The sequence below is a fragment of the Leptopilina boulardi genome, unplaced genomic scaffold, assembly GCF_019393585.1.
Source record: "Leptopilina boulardi isolate dan_hultmark-lab unplaced genomic scaffold, ZJU_Lbou_2.1 LbouV2_273, whole genome shotgun sequence".
Taxonomy (NCBI): domain Eukaryota; kingdom Metazoa; phylum Arthropoda; class Insecta; order Hymenoptera; family Figitidae; genus Leptopilina; species Leptopilina boulardi.
Genome location: NW_026137833.1, coordinates 3,550,059 through 3,571,564, shown reverse-complemented (window position 1 = coordinate 3,571,564; position 21,506 = coordinate 3,550,059). Strand labels below are relative to the sequence as shown.

At 28.7% G+C, this 21,506-nt stretch overlaps 3 protein-coding genes across 4 annotated transcripts in view; 1 reads left to right on the top strand and 2 right to left on the bottom strand.

The window, feature by feature from the left end:
- LOC127281584 (uncharacterized) overlaps positions 1-21,506 on the top strand; it is a 210,881-nt gene that overhangs the window by 168,994 nt on the left and 20,381 nt on the right. The gene's annotated exons all lie outside the window — the stretch shown is intronic.
- Positions 1,515-3,176, bottom strand: LOC127281600 (C4b-binding protein beta chain-like). The gene is made up of 3 exons (XM_051305380.1): positions 2,961-3,176; positions 2,049-2,210; positions 1,515-1,872 (listed from the first exon to the last, which is right to left on the bottom strand). Exons 1-3 carry the CDS (start codon positions 3,040-3,042, stop codon positions 1,664-1,666), a joined length of 453 nt encoding a protein of 150 aa, XP_051161337.1. The 5' UTR covers positions 3,043-3,176; the 3' UTR covers positions 1,515-1,663.
- Positions 16,020-21,506, bottom strand: part of LOC127281591 (COUP transcription factor 2) — a 120,050-nt gene continuing 114,563 nt past the window's right edge. For both annotated transcript variants that reach the window (XM_051305362.1, XM_051305363.1), the window contains exon 4: positions 16,020-19,060. In XM_051305362.1, the coding sequence (XP_051161319.1) occupies positions 18,786-19,060 (275 nt within the window). In that variant the 3' untranslated portion in view covers positions 16,020-18,785. The remainder of the gene's footprint in view (positions 19,061-21,506) is intronic.

Below are 21,506 nucleotides of genomic sequence, written 5' to 3'. Positions count from 1 at the left end.
CATAGTCGCGACTTCATTCATGGGATAATTCATTGACTCCTTTTCTTACTGGCGCGGTTATATATTCACAATATAATGTAACGATTCAAAGAAATTTTATCTCTCGTTTCCTTTCAATATGGGAGACAAGACATATGAAATAGAGTGACGTCAGAACTACCGGAGCAGAAGGAGCCTGCGGTATATAGGAGTTTGGAGAAGTAAGATATAATAAGGTCAGACACTCGGGTTATCTCCGGGGTGACCGTATCTTTGCGAGAGAAACGATAAAATGGAATACACTGAATACAGAGAAGCACACTCGGCTTTGGAGTTGGTCCAAATTTCCTCTACACACTACTATATATGTATACGTGATTCATCTGTATGTATGTAACTCGAATTCACTCTCTCTTGCATGCATGTGCATCATATATATTAGGAACTTTATAATCATATGGGCCAAAGGCACATTTAGCTAAAGTTTCGAGACAATCGGCTAACGAGCAGGTGATCATTGACATGTAAATTTCCGATAACCGCAAAGTGACCGCAACTATTTCAATCGAGATTTTGAATTTCATATAATATATACACAGATCATTTTAATGCTTATGCTTTAATCGTCAATTTATAAATTCGGCGAACAATTTGGATCTGATTATTACTTATAAAAATTATGTTGAATGTCTGATTTATTTGAATTTTTGTTTCTTTTATTGTACTGGTTACGATTTTGGCTTTCAGGGTTTTCGAAAAAAAAAAAATTTATTTAGTCATTTAGAAACTATTTGATAATTTTATAAAAATATCTGTTACTGACAAATTTTCGTATTCGACATTTTAGAATTTCTACCTTTATCTAAAAACATTCACTCTCATTGTCTTACAAACTCACCTTTCTTTCTCATATCTTGTTCACTGAACCTAACCTAAAATTCTCACTTCACTTTTGTAGTATAACAGGTTGGTTTTCATTGTTCCCACGCGCCAAAATTCCCACTTGCCATTTGTTATAATTCTCGTCAACTACCGCACCTTGCTTTAGTGAAAATTTAGTAATCTTATTGTTAAAATTAAAAGTTACTATAAAGTTACTTAATTTTTACTAGAGCAGGGTGCGGTAGTTGACGAGAATTATGACAAATGGCGAGTAGGGACAATGAAAACCAACCATTACGTGGTTTTTTTAAGTGAGGTAAATTACGAGCCAACATACCAAGAATCTTTGTCTTATAAATTTCCAAAATCCAAAAGATTGTGCGAATTTATATGCTAGAATACAATTGAAAATTTGGAAAAATAGGAAAGTAATGTAATGACAGCTGCAATTTCTTTTTACCAGCATTCTTCTGCCATCTGACGGCGATTACACGTAATGAACCGTTCATTATATTACTTTCCTATTTTTCCAATTTTTGAATCGCATTTTACTATGAATTCGCACAACTTTTCAGATTTTCGAAATTTATAAAATAAAAATCCTTGGTATGTTGGTCGATTTTGTAAAAAGTGTCAGTATTTCGAGAAAAAAGTATTTTTTTTAATTTTTATTTTCTCTTTATTGAAACAAATCCAACAGGTCATTAGTTTATTTTGAGAAAAAATACATTATTAATGATTGAAAATAACATTTTTTTTTTCATAAAAATTTACATTTATTTAATTGAGATAATTATTGATGTTAATGCATTTTTTTATTTTGTTTTGGTACACAAGTAGGATGTTCTCCAAAAAATTTTCCATCAATACATGTAACATTTTGATTTCCCTTAAGTGTAAACTTCGAATTGCACTCATGAATAATAGTAACTTTATCTTGTGTAACATACACAGTAGTGTATCCTGTACCTTTCAGAATTGTATCTAGATGTTCATCAATACAATCATTATCTGAAAAGAATTAAGGTACTGTCATATGCAACTAATAATTTTAATTAAATATAAATAATTGATTATATTATTAATTATTTTAAACAATTGTTAATAATTTTAATTTAAAAAAAATTAAAAATGTTACTTGGAATTAATATACATGAAAAAGCATAAAAACTGAAAAAAATACTTACGCGTACAGAATGGAAGCTTTTTCGTCCAAGTTCCATTAATGCAATATATTTCTTCTCGACCAAATAGGAAGTAATTTTTATCGCATTTTAGTATTGCAGAAGCTCCATTTTCATTTAATTTATAATTTCCATTTTTAACATGGAGTTCTGGACATTTTAAACCTACAAAATACCAATAAAAACGTATAATGAAACCGCTGCTAATGAATTTTTTTTATTTATTTCAATTTAAAAATGTTAATAACTCTGAATAAAATAACAGTAGAATGTTCGCTAATAGCTTAAAAAAATGCGTCTTAAAAAACTCTACAAAATTTAAGATATTAAAAGCTAAAAACGAGGTAAATAATTCTGAAACTCATTCTTTAACAGTAATTTTTAGAACCGCTGATTATGAATCTAAATTTTTTTCAAAAATTCAAAATGGCGGATCCAAAATCGCGGATAAAAATTTTTAAAATTCATCTGAATCGGTTAAAATTTCTTACTTGGGGCTTATTGGGGTCTCTGACAACGAATCTGATGACAGTTTTTAGAAATTCAACATGACTGATCCAATATGGCGTAATTCAATAAATTTTAAAAATGTTCTTCAGCCATATTAGCCCAGCCATTTTAAATTTCTGAAAACTGATAACATATTCGTTGTCAGCGACCCCAAAAACTCCAGTTTTGAATTTTTGAGAAAAAAAAACTTTAGATTCATAATCAGGGACCCTAAAAACAGTTAAAGAATGAGTTTCAGAATTATATACCTCATTTTTAGTTTTTAATTCGTAAAAGTATTTTGAAATTTTTTGACTTTTGACAATAGTTTTAAATTTATAGGCAACAAACGATTTTAAAAAAAAATTTAATACCAAAAAAAATAGTTAATTAATAAAATGTAATAAATTTTTGAAACAGACATACCTGCTGGGATAGATCTTATGAAAACTTGTAGATTTGAAATAATAAGCATGATGACAATTAAATTAATTGTATTGAAAGACATTTTTTTCTATTTCTTTTAGCTATATGCAAATGTTGAACAGATTATGAACGTACAAGTTTGTGTTTTAGACTATATGCTTCATATGTTCCAAGAAAACATTAAAATTATCAAACAGTGCGTGTATCGTTTTTTTTGCATTAAAAAATAAAGATGTAAAAAGTTATTTTTCAAAGTAAAATCGTACGCATAAATAATAATCTTCATTGCATTTCTGTAGGAATTTTAAATTATCGCTTATTACTGATAAAACATAAATATTATTATAGTTTTTATGATTTTTGAAAGTTTGTAAAAAAAACTATATACACCTAAAAAAAGTTTCTTTGTTTCTAAGAACGTTTATTTGAATCAAAGAATTTGTGCATTGCTATAGGGTCAAAGAAAAATTTTTTTGATTTAAAAAAATTATTTCTATACTTGTTTTTTGTTGACTCAAAGAAATATTTCTTTGAATTAAAAAAATTATTTCTTTACTTGTTTTTTGTTGACTCAAAGAAATATTTCTTTGGTTTAAAAAAATTATTTCTTTACTTGTTTTTTGTTGACTCAAAGAAATATTTCTTTGATTTAAAAAAATTATTTCTTTACTTGTTTTTTGTTGACTCAAAGAAATATTTCTTTGATTTTACGAAATTTCTTATTTGAATCAAAAAAATTACACATTTTACATATCACTCGTAAATCCCAAAGATATACGAACAAGATTCACAAACTTCTTTATCACTTAGTGTAAAAATATTTTAAACAAAATTTAGCTATTAATAAAAAACTGTTTAGACCATAAATCCGATTATAATTTGCCATAAGGCACACACAGCTGTTTACTAATTTACGTAGTCTGCGCAAAATCAGTTTACTTAAGTTTGGAAGAAATATTTCTTTCATTCAAAGAAATTTTTCTTTGGGTTAAAAAAATCGTTCAAAGAAAATATTTTGTTGATTCAAAACACTTCCTAATTTGTTTTACGTAAAAAGCAAAGAAAACTTTTTTTAATTCAAACAAATTTTATCTTTGATTCAAAAAGTAAGTTTAAAGAAACGATTTCTTTATTTTAAAGGAAATTTTTTTTTTTTTTGAGTGTATATATGAGCTATTTTCGAGAATGAAATTTTTTTGAAGTGATCACAAAATGATGATACTTTTGTCTAAAGCCACATATAACATTTTCTATATATAAATGATAGTACATACAATATGTACACTGGATCCCAGAAGTATAAATAATTATATGGATTTCACTGTACCTACATAAATAATGAAAATCTAAAAGTTATCGACTCATTATTAATGTATATTTTATAGTTAAAAAAAATTATACATTTGAAATGAATAAAACAGTAATTTGTTAGAAATAATAAAAAATGTTTAAATTAAAGCCAAAGAACGCCATTTGTCATATGTACCAAGTCGTTTTTAAGCAGTCGATTTTGCTTTGTGCAATTGATATTAAAGTATAAATAGAGGATGATACTTCGTACATTGTATTCATTTAAGATTTAAGTGTAAATTTTAGTCGATTATATGCGAATATCTACAAAATAATGTATGTTGCTTTTCTTTTTTTTTTCTTGGTGTAAATAATCAAATATACCACTAACGTGTACACAGCTGCCTCGTATTTAACATTATTACTGCGCGCGGTATAGCTTATTCGAATACTATTAACTGCAGTGTGTAAATTAATTTCCAAGACGCTTTTGCTTGTCTAATTTAATATAATAAAAGGCACATTTATTCGCGCTCGATACATACTCGCGCATGTATATAGATAATTTCTTCGTGGATTTGGATTTAATGTCAATTTATTATGTCCTAGAGTGTAATTATTTGTAACTTAAGTATCATATATATGTAATTTATTATTTTTACAAATTTTTTTATTTTAACTCTAAATTTTTATTATAATAAAACAGGGGAAAATTTTGTTTAAAATGTATTTATAAAATTTTAGAAAACTGACAGAATACAAACGATAAAAAAGGATGAGAATTTTTTAAATTTTAATATTATGAAAAGAAATTCACGGGAATGCCACAGGAGGTAATAGATCGCTATAGGTTTGAGATTGTGGGAGGTAAACATAACCTCAAAACTTTGATCAAAATCATAGGTTAAATTGTTAATATAACCCATGGAGTAGTATAAGGAGACCGAACGACCATGTTAAATCTGCGTTAAAAGTGTGGACCAAATTTTGGTAACCACTTAGTGTCATGAAAATACGTAATGGAACACTAGTGCCACTGATTGTGTTAAACTCAGCTGGACAGTCAGCCATTGTAAAAGTTTTAAATAAATAAGGAGCAATGTATTTTAAGGTTATGTTCAACGTACTTTTAATTTTTCCCACTGTTTACATACTTTCCACGAGAGCGCTTGTGTTCCATTACGTATTTTAATGACACTAAGTGGTTACCAAAATTTGGTCCACTTTCAATGTACGTCGTTCGGACTCCTTATACTACTCTATGATATAACCTTATAATTTTGATTTTCAAATTAAAGGCCAAACATAACCTCAAAATTTAGTAAACTCAATAGTTTTGTTCAAAATTTTAATTTGGTTTTTTAAACATATATACAAATTTAAATAGTTTTGTAAAAGGTTCAAGTGTCCATAATATTGTTGTATAGGGTAGTTTGGATTAAAGCCAAGAAGCTTCTTTTAGTATAGGATTGCGAGTATGCGTAAAAGAGTTCATTTCTTTTTCACCGAGCGCGGTTAGATTTATTGAAATTCTAAGCGACCAACTGCAAAACCCTGGCGGCGAATAGAGAGGAGTTTGATAACTTTCTGTCTTTCTTTCTCGACTGCATACAAAGAATATATATATATATATATATAGTCACGGTTTTGCTTACATTTTCCATGCATGCGAACATCTGTGATTTACAACCAATTTATGTATTCTGACTTTAAAACACAGGATAAAAAAAATTTGATGAAAGAAACACAAGATAGAATCGACGGAGAAAATAAGGTTGTACAATAAAACTATTCAAAGAGTTGTCAAAGAAATGAGGAAAATAAACGAGTCCGTAAGTTACTTTTTATAGTCAATTAACAACTTGCTTTTAAATCACAGAAAACGGTGAATTAATCTTAACTACAACAACAGAGAGAGAGCCGTAATGCTATACCATTTATATACGACTCAATTAGTTGACATATTGTATTTATCATTTTCAAAAAAAGTCTTTAAATAATCAAATTTAATTAAGTGGAATTTTAGGATCAAGAAAAGATTTTTGTTATGGTTTCCATTGTCCCCACTCCATATTTGTCATAAATCTCTTTAACTATATATCTCACCCTGATCTAGTGAAAATTTAGTAACTTTATAGTAAATTTCAATTTTAACAATAAAGTCACTAAATTTCCACTAGACCAGGGTGCGGTAGTTGACGAGAATTCTGACAAATGGCGAGTGATATAGAAACCAACCAACCAATGTTTTATACAACCCGGGATAAAGTGAATAGTATTCGAATAAGTATACACAGTAAGGGCGCACTCACACCTTTTGGCTGCCTGCCTGCCTGCAGGAGTTGTCATGGCAACGTGAAGGAGTAACAGAGATAGTAAATTCAAATTTGAATTTTCTCTCTCTGTTACTCCTACACGTTGCCATGACAACTCCTGCAGGCAGGCAGGCAGCCAAAAGGTGTGAGTGCGCCCTAATCGGAATATTCGAAATAGTATTTCAAACGGTATTGAAAGTATACAGAGTATACCAAACAGTATTCTAAGTTGTATACAACATCTCCAAAGTAAACCTGAAGGGCTCCCGTAATATTCGAAACGCATATGACAGTACACTTAGTAAATTAAGCTGAGTCTTCAAATGGATATTCTTAGTTTCCTAAGTATATACCAAAGTATTCAGAGTAATCTCGAAGGTCTCCAGAAGTCTCTTAAAAATATGAAAATCTTCCGGAGTAAATAAAATGAATACTGCAGTCTCTGAATTTTTGGATACTTAATTGGTGATACAACACATAGATGGCAGAAGTAAAAAATTAGAATTGCACTAATCCCTACTGAAAATTCTCATATAGGATCTTATATAGGATCCACATAAAATCCTATGTGTCATGTAAGAAACTATATAGGATCTTATGAAAAATCATATAGGAAATTGAGACATGATTTGAAGTAGGATTCGATGTAAATTCTTACAAACGTATTCTTAGGTAATAAGTTATGTAAATTCCTATGTGAAATCCTACAATTTTTTCTGGTCACATTTTTTCCTTCAATTTCTTATGTCAATTTCCTTCGTGTTTTCTCACTAAACAACATTCAAAAATTCATTGCTCAATCCTTAACCAGAAATTTTCCTATATCAAATCAAACATAAAATCTTTTTTCGATTCTTGAATAAAAAATTATTACAAAAAATCTGATATGAAATCATATTAAAAATCCTCACGTGGGATGATTGATTTGAACGTAAGAAATTATATAGGATTTCATGTAGATTCTGAAATATCTATATCTAAGATTTCACATAGAATTATATAAAGGAAACAATATAGGATTTCATATAAGAATTTTCAGTTGGCAGACGGCAGTTTATAAAAATTAAAAATTATTTAATTAAAAATCAAATAATATTACTGTAATTCATCTGAAAAGAAAAGAAATTGTGCTTTCCAATACACCTTTTGAGTTAGAGTCTCAGCTTTTATAGTATTCAAGACTGATCTCAACTGTGAGAAAAAAAATTAGCACCATCTAGCGGCGTAAGAGTGGAACTATAATGATATACATCTATATTTGAATTTCCCATATAATTTCCTATATAATTTCTCATATAATTTCCGACTTGGTATCATAGATGGACAATTAAAACAATGAAATCCACACATGACATTCCACATAAATTCCTATGTGATGAATTCTTACATGAAATCCAATAAATGATCCTATATAAGATTTTATATATGATCCTACATAAGATTTTACATGGATTTTTATATATATATATTTCTGTATGATGAATTCTTATATGAGATCCTATATAGGATCCTATATAGGATTTTATATATAATCCTACATAAGATTTTACATGGATTTTTATATACATATTTCTGTATGATGAATTCTTACATGAGATCCTATATAGGATTTTATGTAGGATCCTATACAAGATCCTATAGTTCAAAACACTGCTTTCCTAAACGAAATAAAATTAAACGGAAAAAAGTTCATATTTTATAAACAAATTAAATAATTTAATATTAAAAGTTACAAAACAAAATGTTTATTTAGACAATGATTTTAATGGAATAATTTGAAACTTATTGTTACTCGGGAGTTTTGGAGGATGCTGATTATAAATTTGATATCAACTAATATATAGTAAATGACGAATATTATTATTTTGCTAATAAATTAAAATTATCGATAGAAAAAGAATGAAAACAGGTTGAAGAAATTGGAAGAATTATTATTTTGGCTGCATTGTAATTTTTCCATAAAAGAAAAGTTTTAAACTCGTTAAAAAATGCAAAAAAATATTTTTACTTCATTCCGAAGATTATTATTAAATATTGTTGACTTTGGATTTTATGTTTCTTGTAATAAAAATATAGAAACGTGAAAAGATTAAAAAGAATTATTGTTGCCTTGCTCTTTTAAATTTCTTTTTTAGAAAAGTTTTGAAATCGTTAAAATTTTTTTTTTTTCAATTATTTTGCTTAAAGGGGCCGTCCATAAACTACGTTACCTATTTTAGGGGAGGAGGAGGTCTAAAAAGTATAAAAAATTGGTAACGCAGTTTATGGACGGTCCCAAAGTAGTTGCAATTATAAAATTAAGTAAATACTTTTTAACGAATTAATATAAGAATTGATTATTATCATAATAATTGATAACTATTAAAGTAATACTAATTCGTTAAAAAATATTTACTTAATTTTATAATTTCCCAACTACTTTAGGCAAAATAATTTTTCAAAAATTTTAACGATTTCAAAACTTTTATCGTAAATAAAATTTAAAAGCAAGACAACAATAATAACATTTTAATCTTTTCAAGTTTCTATACTTTATTACAAGAAACATAAAAATCCAAGGACAATAATATCCCAACTGACCCTATTAGTTGGTATCAGCATCCCTCAAAACTCCAGAATAACAAAAATCCTGTAAGTCGGATTTTTTTTACGAATTTGACAGATATTATCCGCAGTTTTTTTCAGTATTGTTTCCAAATGTATCAGAAAAAGAATTTGGTAGTCTCAACCAAACTTTGGTTGATGTCAACTAAAGATTAGTTGTGTCAACCAAAAAATTTTAGTTGCACATATATTAAATGAAATATTTGGTTGTCAGCTCAAACCTTTTTTCTCAGTGTGCCTTTCTTTAAAAAATATACTTAAGTATTTTAATATTAATAGAATTCGAATAGAATTATTTTTATGTCGTTTTGTAAATAACTTTAACTTTTTATACAAACTTTTATTTATAGCCTTTATTTATCAAATAAGGATAAAATTTCCGATTAGTTTGAAAAAATTATAACTTAACGACAGGAAAAATATTTGCAAAAATAGTCGGTATAATTTCCAATTGATTCGGAAAAGATGATAAATAAATATGAGAAAAAATATCTCATACATTTGGAAACAATACTGAAAAAAACTCGGGATAATATCTGTCAAATTCGTAAAAAAATCCGACTTACATTAGTTAAAAATTTTTTAACGAATTAGTATTACTTTAATAGTTATCAATTATTATGATAATAATCAATTCTTATATTAATTCGTTAAAAAGTATTTACTTAATTTTATAATTGCAACTACTTTGGGACCGTCCATAAACTGCGTTACCAATTTTTCATACTTTTTAGACCTCCTCCTCCCCTAAAATAGGTAACGTAGTTTATGGACGGCCCCTTTAGGCAAAATAATTAAAAAAAAAAAAAATTTTTTAACGATTTCAAAACTTTTTTAAAAAAGAAATTTAAAAGAGCAAGGCAACAATAATTCTTTTTAATCTTTTCACGTTTTTATATTTTTATTACAAGAAACATAAAATCCAAAGTCAACAATATTTAATAATAATCTTCCGAATGAAGTAAATATATTTTTTTGCATTTTTTAACGAGTTTAAAACTTTTCTTTTATGGAAAAATTACAATGCAGCCAAAATAATAATTCTTCCAATTTTTTCAACCTGTTTTCATTCTTTTTCTATCGAAAATTTTAATTTATTAGCAAAATAATAATATTCGTCATTTACTATATATTAGTTAATATCAAATTTATAATCAGCATCCTCCAAAACTCCCGAGTAACAATAAGTTTCAAATTATTCCATTAAAATCATTGTCTAAATAAACATTTTGTTTTGTAACTTTTAATATTAAATTATTTAATTTGTTTATAAAATATGAAGTTTTTTCCGTTTAATTTTATATTTCGCTTAGGAAAGCAGTGTTTTGAACTATAGGATCTTGTATAGGATCCTACATAAAATCCTATATAGGATCTCATGTAAGAATTCATCATACAGAAGTATATTATAAAAATCCATGTAAAATCTTATGTTGGATCATATATAAAATCCTATGTAGGATCCTTTATTGGATTTCATGTAAGAATTCATCACATAGGAATTTATGTGGGATGTCATGTGTGGATGTCATTGTTTTAATTGTTCATCTAAGATACCAAGTCGGAAATTATATGAGAAATTATGTCGGAAATTATATAGCAAATTATATGGGAAATTCAAATATGAATTTATGTGAGATCCTATATAAGATCCTATATGAGAATTTTCAGTAGGGATAAATAAAATAATACATAATAAACTGAGATTTATAGTAAAAAGAAAGATTTTATATTAATACTGCAAAATATTTTTACTCTAAAGCAAATATTGGAGTATTTTTTCGTTTTTAAAGGTTTGACACATCTGGTTTGCATTAGGATGACCGCAGTCAAGGGTTTCTGTATGCATGAAGTCCTATTTTGTGAGTTTTTCGGTACCTGTTTTTTTCTTATAGATTTATTTAGATAGAAAATATGTGAATTTTGAAGATGCAAAGAGACGAAGGAAATGTTTTTAAATGTTTAGTATTTTTTCAAAAATTTTCCTAAGGCAGACCTTCAAGTTTTCAGTTGCTTTCTAGCATTTGCCAGGAACGAAGGGGAACCTACAATCTGTAGTTAGTGAGTTAATGTGAAGAATTTTTTGAGAATTTATTTATTAATTATTATTTTAATGTAATATTTAAAGTTTTTTATTAAACGAAATAATTTGAAGTGTAAGATAATTCTTTAACTAAAAGAATCCTGCACTAAATGATACAAAATGCATTAATGACAAATTACCCATCGAATGGTAAGAAATCATATGCTGAAAAAATTATAAGGAAATCAAGTAAGTTTGTCATATATTTTTTATTTACTTAACCAGAAATTTATATTTTATTAAATATCATAATATAATATTAATATTATAAATGTTAACCTTATATTCACTGCCAATTTTTGTAAAGGTTATACCACATTACTTAATCGCTTCAAATATTTAATTCAGATAGTTATTTTTTTTATTTTTATCTATTTGTTTATTTAACTTGTATAGTAGTTAATTAAGTATTACATATTATGTATAATTATGTTATTTAAGAAAAAAATTTTGTGTATATTTGTGTTTATATGTATCAAAAAATATTCAATGCAAAATCGTTTCAATTATTAGATTTATTATTGATTATTTGTTTTATGGTTGTTGATATTATCCAGAAAATCCATATTTACTAATGTAACGAATTTAACAAAAAATTGTTTTTTAAAAATAATCAGGAAGTTATTTTTACTATAATTTTCTGATAATATAAATGCTGACTTAAATAGTCAATAAAAACAAAAGACCGATAAATTTTGCAAATCTCTAAATAAATTCACACTCTCTTTGAAACAATTTGTCTTTCTGTGAAAATACACGCGTTTTGCTAACATTCTTTTCTTATAATAGTGTAACATAAGTAACGTTTGAGAGAAATGAGTATACATAACAATAAAAATGAAATTTCAACATATAACAAGAAGTTTTAAATTCTTCCACTTGAGGTGTTAATTACACGTCTGAGTCATTATCGTGATTCGACTTTTATTGGAATTTCACTTCACACGCAATGTGCTAATTAGATTGTTTACAACTTTCTCACTTCAATAATTTTTCATAATTTATATTATAATCATATATATATATTATAAAGTCTTTAATCGGTCTCCTTTATCGCATTATACTTATCTTCTTTCTCACCAATTTTATATATATATATATACATGTAGAATTGTATACAGGATTAACAATATATATCATTAATTTTCAATTGAAATTTTGAATTTAAGATCTTAATCTCAATACATATGTTAGTAAATAATTCTAGATGGTAAATTATTATTATTTACTGATTTCTAATCTCAAAAGTTACAATATTTATTAGACAATTTATATTGCTTCATATAATCTATATATACTACTTACTTAGTGTTCTATAGAATATTGTCAATAATAATATACATTGTCAATATAATAATATGTTATTAAATATAATTGTTTTTCACAATTTGTTTTGAATAATCATTTTTGTTAATACACATTTTTTTTTAATGTCTTTAAAATGGAGGAAAAGAATTTTTCTCTCCCGCATGGCTTAATTTTTACACTTGGGGTGCGGTCTAAATTCCATTAAATCTTTCACTCGACTTTTATCCAATAAGGATCAATGTGAGGGATCAAAAGGGTAATTTTATTTCCAAAGACTGTGAATCTATTTCGTTGAAATCCATTTTTCTGGAATTACGCATCAGCACTTTGTACAAGTCAATCAAAATGTCTCGCGTTTTCATCGGGGATTATTATTATTATTATTATTTTTTTTAAAGGAGAAATATACTCTATCTCAAAAGTTGACGTAATATTTGAATTAAAATTATTTTATTTTATAAAAATTATTTTTTATTCATTAAAAAAATAAAACTCATTTCAAAGCATTAATTATATTTAAATATAGAATAATTATTATTGTTTTGCAAAAATTGAAAAATTTATTTTGAATAGATTTTTTAACTGTTGGTGTATTTCAATGAATCTTGAGGGTATATGAGGGGCGAGAAAGAGAAGTAAAAAAAAAAAGAACAAGATTTTCTTTAACGCTACTGTTGATTTGTTCCTTTGACTTCTTTACTGTCGTCCCAATTTCAAAGAAGACTTTGGCACGTTGCACACTATCCGATTTGTGTCGGACGACAAAAAGTCGGACGATTTTTTGTCGGACGAACGAGCTTTACACACTGTCCGATTTTTGTCGTACGACATTTGATCATCCAACGAAAACTTCAGGTATGCGAAGAAATTGATTTCAGTCGCACGTTAGCCAGAGTACTGTGTGCAGCAAAGTATTATTATAATTTGATATTTGCTTTTAAAAAATGAATATTAAAAATATAGTTGTCACAGCTTGTCTGCTACGTCGTAAAAATCGGAAACTACCTGAATCTATGAGCCTAATGATATTTTAATTATGGAGTTAACAAACATATCTTTTCTGAAAGCTGTTCAGTATCAGAGAGTATTTTACCTCTATGGTTTAGAAAAAAAATTTAAATTATATATTGTTTAAAAAATTACTTTGTTTACACAAATTGTTATAAACAAATAAGAAAATTCAAATTTTTCTAATAGAGTCACGTAGAATTGGAAAAACTACCTGATTATATAAACATCGGACGACAAATTGTCGGATAGTATGCAAGCATCTATTGCTTTTCATAAGAGACTGCTTTGACGACATCATCCGACAGTCGGACGTTGTAGTCGATTCTTCCGGCAGCACAACGACATTTTGTCGGTCCGATTTTAAATCGGAAAGTGTGCAAAGCCCTATTTACTTTTTCAGTCCACTGAAAATTTTTTGTCGTCCGATTTTTTGCCGTCCGACACAAATCGGATAGTGTGCAACGAGCCTTTGGCTTGTGGTCGCTTTGGCATACCCCCCCTTTCCCCTTTTCACTCCTTCATTCTCTCTCTCTCTCTCTCGCTCTTCTTTTTCGAATACTTCCTTAGACCGCCGGGCATTCCTGCACGAGTGTATTTCAATATAAACAATTGGCGAACGAATTTCCCTGACGCAGCGAGTGATTTCTGGCCCGACGTGACGGCGATGCCTCTGTCTGCGATCGCGACCCTAAGGTCTTTGGTAAGCAACCTCCCTCCATTCCTTTTTTGCCATTCATTTTCTTCACTTTGCATCCTTTTCAAGTCCAAGACACAAGAGACGGTTTGACAGCGACGACAAAAAGAAAAAGAAAAGCACACTCAATCTAATAATGATGTACTACCTTTTTCCACTCCTTTTTTTCAATTCTCAAGATTTATCCCAATTCTTCTATTTATATATGTAAACGTTTTTTTAAAAATTTTTTTCGATTTTTTTTAAATTATGAATAATTTTTAGTTATTTTAATTCATTAAATATTTAAATTAACAATTTTAATTAATTAAATAAAAAATATAAAAAGTTTCTATTGAAATGTACTTTTAAATTTCCCGCGTTTTTTATTAACCGTCGGTGGCGCACTACAGGGGACGTTTTACATTATAGAGTTTCTATTATCAAGATTGTGTGTTTCATGTTCAGTTTTCTTAGGTCTTGTTAGGAAGTAGGAAAAAAAAATTTTTTTAGTCGAATAACTTCATTAAAATATTTTTTTAACTATATCAATTTCTAATTCCCCTTGACAAAAAAAAAATGAGACTCATTTTTCCAAGCAAGGAAAAAGTATTTTCTTACTTGAATAAATTCATTAAAAATTGTTTTTAACTGTTGTCTGTTCAGTAATAACGCAAAAAATTATGGGTTATGTTTAGTGATAGTTTTATCTCAATTAAACGTTAATTTTTAATTTTATGTTTATTTTCACTTTGAAAGTGACAAAAATAATCTAAAATTTTTTGTCACAAAGCGTGTTACATATTTAAATATAAAAGATAAAAAAAGGTTATTGTCATTAGTCAATAAAACACAATTTTTTTTATTTCATTTACTTTATTTATATATTCATCATTTTTTGCAATTTATATATATATATTTTTATTTTTATATTCATTTTTATATATATATATATATTAATTATGTACAACTTTTATACAAAAATGTTCACATCTTTATACATAACTATTTATAGTATCTTTGTAACCTACTTACAACAGACGTTTTTTTTTTTTTTTTTTTTTGATATTTTATAATACATTTTTGAGTTTTCTGAGCAACTGTCTTCGCAAAAAGATTCCTTCATCAACATTTTAAATTATTTTAAAAAAAAATTACAATTACAATAAATGAGAAAATTTTTTACTCCTTTGAGCTTGTATAATTTAGCAAAAAAATTTTTTTTTAAATTTTGATTGTATGTTAGAAGGTATATCTCTTTTTACAAGAATCCGCATTTTTTTTAATTATTATTAAGAAACGACCGCTGCTTTAAATCATTACAAAGATCCCATTTTTATTCCCTAAAAGTGCTTTACTATAAGTAACTAGCTCGAAATTGCCACATTTAATATTTTATATATAATATATTTATATATATAATATAGTGTTCAAATTTCTATCATCATTAAATAACCCTATACAAAGTGTCGAATTTTTTTTTTTTGTTGATATTTTACAATATTTATAAAGTAGAAAAAGCACCGTCTCGAAAAAGTGGATTAAAATTTTGACGTGCACATATCACAAAGTATTTTTTTTTCATTCATAATCATCATTTTTGATGATTTATCATTCTCTCTCTCTCTCTCTCTCTCTCTCTCTCTCTCTCTCTCTCTCTCTCTCTCTCTCTCTCTCTCTCTCTCTCTCTCTCTCTCTCTCTCTCTCTCTCTCTCTCTCTCTCTCTCTCTCTCTCTCTCTCTCTCTCTCTCTCTCTCTCTCTCTCTCTCTCTCTCTCTCTCTCTCTCTCTCTCTCTCTCTCTCTCTCTCTCTCTCTCTCTCTCTCTCTCTCTCTCTCTCTCTCTCTCTCTCTCTCTCTCTCTCTCTAGGTAGAACTACAGTTTTCATTACAATTATAATTTTTTTTTTTTGCGTTGATGACATACTTTTCGATCAAAAAAATATATATTTATGTGCCTCATCGCCCGAAAAGATTTACCTTTTATTGTGGACGCTCCTTAATTATTAAAACACAATTAAAAAAGGTAAAATTAAATTTTTCAAAAAAAATCGATTTATACTTTAAAAAAAACGGCCAGAATAATATTAAATATAAAAAATTATTGTTCACAACTATTGTCCTAGCTATATATGTATGACTATGTATATATATGTAGGCCGTGTTAAAAAAAATTGAGATGGCACTAATACGTCAAATTTACATTGTATATAATGATATCATTAAAAAAGTTATCGAGACTTCTTTTTTTTTTATTTAAAAAGAAATTCTACTATTAAATCTAAACACGATAAAATTGGGTGGATTTTTTTTTATAAATATTGTCGTTTAAATTTCGATTTAAAAAATTTTTTTTTATCACAAAAGAAGCGGAGAGAAAAAATCATTTTGAGGTTAGTTTCTTCAGGTTGGGTAGCTAAGCATCGAAAATTTCTGATTGGCTCACGAAATATTATCAACCAATCAGAAATTTTTTCACTCTCTTTCCCAACTCTGATCCAATGTAACATCAAAAATGTTTAAAAACCGTTTCTTTTGAAATAATTTTCTTTGTTAATGATTCAAAGCTTTATTTAAAAAATTACTCAATAAATTCTTTCGTCGCATACATACAATTTTTATATATAAAAAGAAAACAATTAATTTATATTAATTTTTGACTAATGTAATAAATTTTTTTTTTAGCGACGAGAGTTGACATCGTCGATAGAGAGCTAAGAAATCGAGTATAAGACTGATGCAGCCTTTTAATAAACTTTAAAAAAAAAAAAAAAAACAATAATAACGCAATAGAAAATAAGTAATCGTGTCGCACATGGATTCTTCGTTTCCTAATGACAGTCACAAAGAATCTGTTAAATATAATAATAATAATTATAAAGATTGAGAGTTTACAACAATTTTCTCCAACGTAGAAATTTAAAAAATAAATAATATAAAAATAGTCGCTTCACAAATTTATACAAACGTGCATTATACAATATATATCACTTTCGATGAACAGTGCGAGGATCGTAGATTTGAAAATTAATTTATTTTTCATTATATTGCAAATAAAAGAGACTTTTAACTGGGGGAAAACATTTCGTTCATTATTTTTTTTTTCCCACATTTTTTTTATACAAATAATACAGAAAATATAATATACGAAGCAACAGGTAACTCGAAGTAAACACTGGCCGCATCCACAAATAAGTGTTGAGTATTTTGCGCACTATTTTCGTAATTTTTAAATGTTTTTGGCGCCTTTCCTTTTTTTAAATTTCGCAATTAACATAATATTCGTAAATATATAACCAGAGTATAATATTAGCAAAAAAAAAAAGAAGGAGGTAAATAACATTTTAATCAGAATTTTTATTGCACTTTACTGCAATGATTAGAATTCGCACTGAAGAAAGGTATCTAAAACGAATTATATTCTGTTTATTTTTCAACCTTAATTTTTTTTTTTTTTTTTTTTTAATGTAAAATCAAAAATCGTTGTGCAATTGCATTTTTATAAACTATAATTTTTTTCCTATTCTTAGTTATATCTTTCTTCAGTGCGCGTCAGATAATAAATTCGACTAATTTAAGAATCTAAAATTTGAAGATTTTCCATTAAAAAAATAATTTTTAAAACTGATTTGAGTGACTATATATAATATAAAGTGACTTTTGAAGTGTTCGATAAATGCTTGACGCACAAATCGATTTAAGAGAGAGATATATTTATATATAGTGGACCTAACTGATTATAAATGCTAATTTATGATTTCTTCACACCACGATCACGGTCTCATTTCTTCTCTCTTTTCTCTCTCTCTCTCTCACTCATTCGATTGCTAGTTCGCTACGAGTTCCAAGTTTTAACGCCCAGCGGTGTTCCTCTCTTCAAGACTGTCGGACCACTTGGCGCCCCTGATTCTGAATAAACGACGACTTTATTATCTTACACTCTTTTAAGACATATCTCCGCCCTCTTAAACAGTAACTTTCACGAGAGAGCAAAACGGTACCTTGTATAACACACACACACACAGGAAGCACCTGGTTTTATATATATAGCGCTATTTAATGTCTAAAAATTTATTTCCAATCAAAAAATGATATTCAAAATAAATCTTCGTTTTGTAATTTTGACAATAAGGAAAAAAATTACATTTAAATTTATCGAAATTCTCTATATTTCAGACAAAGAAGAATAAGAAACAAAAGGTTTTGAAATCAAGAACAAGTTGAACGATTTCGTGTTCAAGAGTTGAACGTACTTCCGGAAGCGATAATTACATGTTTCTCGTTAGCATTTTCTGATCGTTTTAACTGTTATCTAAAGGAAACGAAGGTCTTTTGCGAGAGAGAAAGAAAGAGAGAGAGAAGATTCGTTGATATCGTAGTGCGCAAAAAGTTGTTCCTCCAGGGCTCTTCTATGAAGTATTCATGATGATCACAGGCTTCAAATCTCGTGGGATCCTCTGATTTCGCTACCAAAAGAAGCAGCTGGGCCGTGCATCGAGGTACAGTGATATTATGCGGAAGCTAACTGCCGCCAGACAGAGTGTCACATTGTGGACATGTAAGGCCAATTAAAGCTACTACCACTGAGGAGCATATCTCTTATAAGTGTCTCTATTGGAGTTTTACCCACGAGCCTCACAAAGAATAGTTGTTCAATCACCTGCGATGATACTGTCCTCAACGATGGTAATCGAAGTAATAATTTTCCAAACCTCGTTGGCTGATTTGGATATTGCGTTCGGCAATATTCCTCCAAAGCACATTGCGATTTTTCCTGCAGTGATTCAATATGTGCCACATCCGAAAGACCACATGCATCTGTAACAAAAAAAAAAGAAAAGTTTCCTATTAATAATCAATAATTAGCAAATTACTTTTAAATTTTATTTTCAGCTTCTATTTCTTTTTTCTATAAACAGAAAGTTTATTTCAAATGGAGAGATTGATCTCCGAAGTTTAACTCCCGAACACAAAAAAAGAATTGTTCGAGACTGATTGAGCAAATGAATTGTGAAGGGAGACTATGACATTTTATCAACGCGTTAATTATTTCGTCGAGAAGTCAAAGGATGATGATAAAAAAGTGTTGGTGCAAGCAATCAGAGCGAGCAGAATGGTGAGAGAGGGTGACCGGATGAAGGGAGAAATTAAACGTTAATGTGGCTTTACGTTCACTGCTCGGGTGAGGAGAAAATGGTGATGGGGGTATTTTATCCCCCTAGTGAGGTTCACCGCAAGATGCCTCGGGCAACAGACACGCAGTCATTGAAACTCGCGCGCGCTAGAATGCGTGCCAACTAGACATACATACACAGGTGTCAGACTAATCTAAAACTGAATTTTTTTTTTTGCCATTCCCACGATTATTTCTTTTCTCGTGACACCTTTCCTTTTTCTTGGATAATTGTTATTATTATAATTCACGTAATTTTATTGTTTTTCTTAAAAAAGAAACAAAGTACGTGATTTAATTATAAATTGTAATATATATATATAACATCTTGAGTTAAAATTGCGAGGATAATATGATAAGACACAGAGACTTTGTTGATCTTTGAATGCGTCTTGCCTTGTCCTCTATTTTCATAAATTTTTTCATTCTTAGTTGGGAACCCTCTACGTGTGTCTGACCCGCATATTAAGTAGACTTATTCCGTCAAGATTTATGTCTGTATATAAAACAGTATTTGGATTTCTTGACCTTTTGTTTCGCTCGCAATGAATGATTCTAAATTGTCGCAGCACACTTGATTATTATTCCCAGAAATTAAAGCAATCAATACTTAAGTATTCTAAGAAATTGATATATATAAGTTTTTAGAGTTAATATTTTTAAAATAAATAAATTTTCTTTCCTTTTCAGAATTTGGAATGAAATATTGCCACATGGAAATTGTGAGATTGAGCAAAATAAAAAGGCACTCCTCCAATTTGTCCCCTTGTCAATAAAAAAAAATCCCTCACTGAAAGGAGAGAAATCTCAGGAGAGATGGTGTTTAAGTATGCGCGCGCTGGGAGCAGAGTTCGACCGTGAAAAATCATGGGGCGTCAATATACAAAAGTAAGTCATCCTATATATATATATATATATATGTGTGGAGGGTGAATTTTGTTTGCGGTGGAAGCCACAGGAACGACGTATCATTGGCGCAATGTACTTATAATGTCGGGCACGCGCTACATCTTCTAACGCAAGCTTTCACGTACATACGTTCGTAAAGAGAGTCGGATTCCTTTGTGGTAGCCACGTGCGCGTAATAGCCCATTACATGTACGTATGGAAATAATGCAATTTGCATTTTCCCGCGTGCCTCCTCCCTTACTTAACTTTCTTACTGTATATACGTACATTTATATATGTGACTTAACTATTATATTCTTTTGTTTTTTTTCAGTTCAATTACAATACACAATCATGTTCTGCTCATAACTATAAAAATTGGAAAGGTATAAGAAGAGGAAAAAGGAGTTCTTACAACTAAAAATAGGTAAGTTAGATATGTAAGGTAGGGCCAAAAGTTGTTCTTTGAAAATCTTAAAAGACAAAACAAAATCTAAGAAATATCCGTTGAAGGAATTTCCAATGAATCGAAGAAGAGATTTTTTGCATCAATCCAGGTCTGCTCACAACTAAGAGAAGGTAAGTGAAATATATAGGGCCAAAAATTGTTCTTTGAAAACCTTAAAAGACAAAACAAAATCCAAGAAATATCCATTAAAGGAATTTCCAACGAATCAATGAAGATATATTATTGTTTAAATCGCGATTGACGAGGTTCAATTAAAGTAGATCGTAAGGAATCCGCCAACGCGCGACCAATAAACAAAATGCCGGATTGTCTCTTAGATGTCGTCAGCTTCAATTCTCCACATCAATTCAAATAATTCTGTTGAGTGGCGTCTCTTTAGCCTACCTCTTACCCCCCTGTTATATAGTGTTCCCCTCCCCTTGACAAGCGACCCTCTATATATCTGCATGCGTTAACCGCTAAATGCCATGGCGCCTTGTTGACTGGGTACCACCATAAATTAACCAATCTTAACTTGCTTCTCTTATGCTTCTTTTTTTTATATATATATATATAAAGCATGTGTGGTGCATACTTCGAGAGAGGCCACTCTTTGAAAACCTGACGAGTTGAGATCCGTCTTGTACTTAATAATCGCACACACTCTTATATAGCCCTCGTTTCTCGCCACACTCTTGAATGAAAAGAAAACAAACTGGAGATCGTTAAAAAATGACGCCCCCCCATTGCGCAAA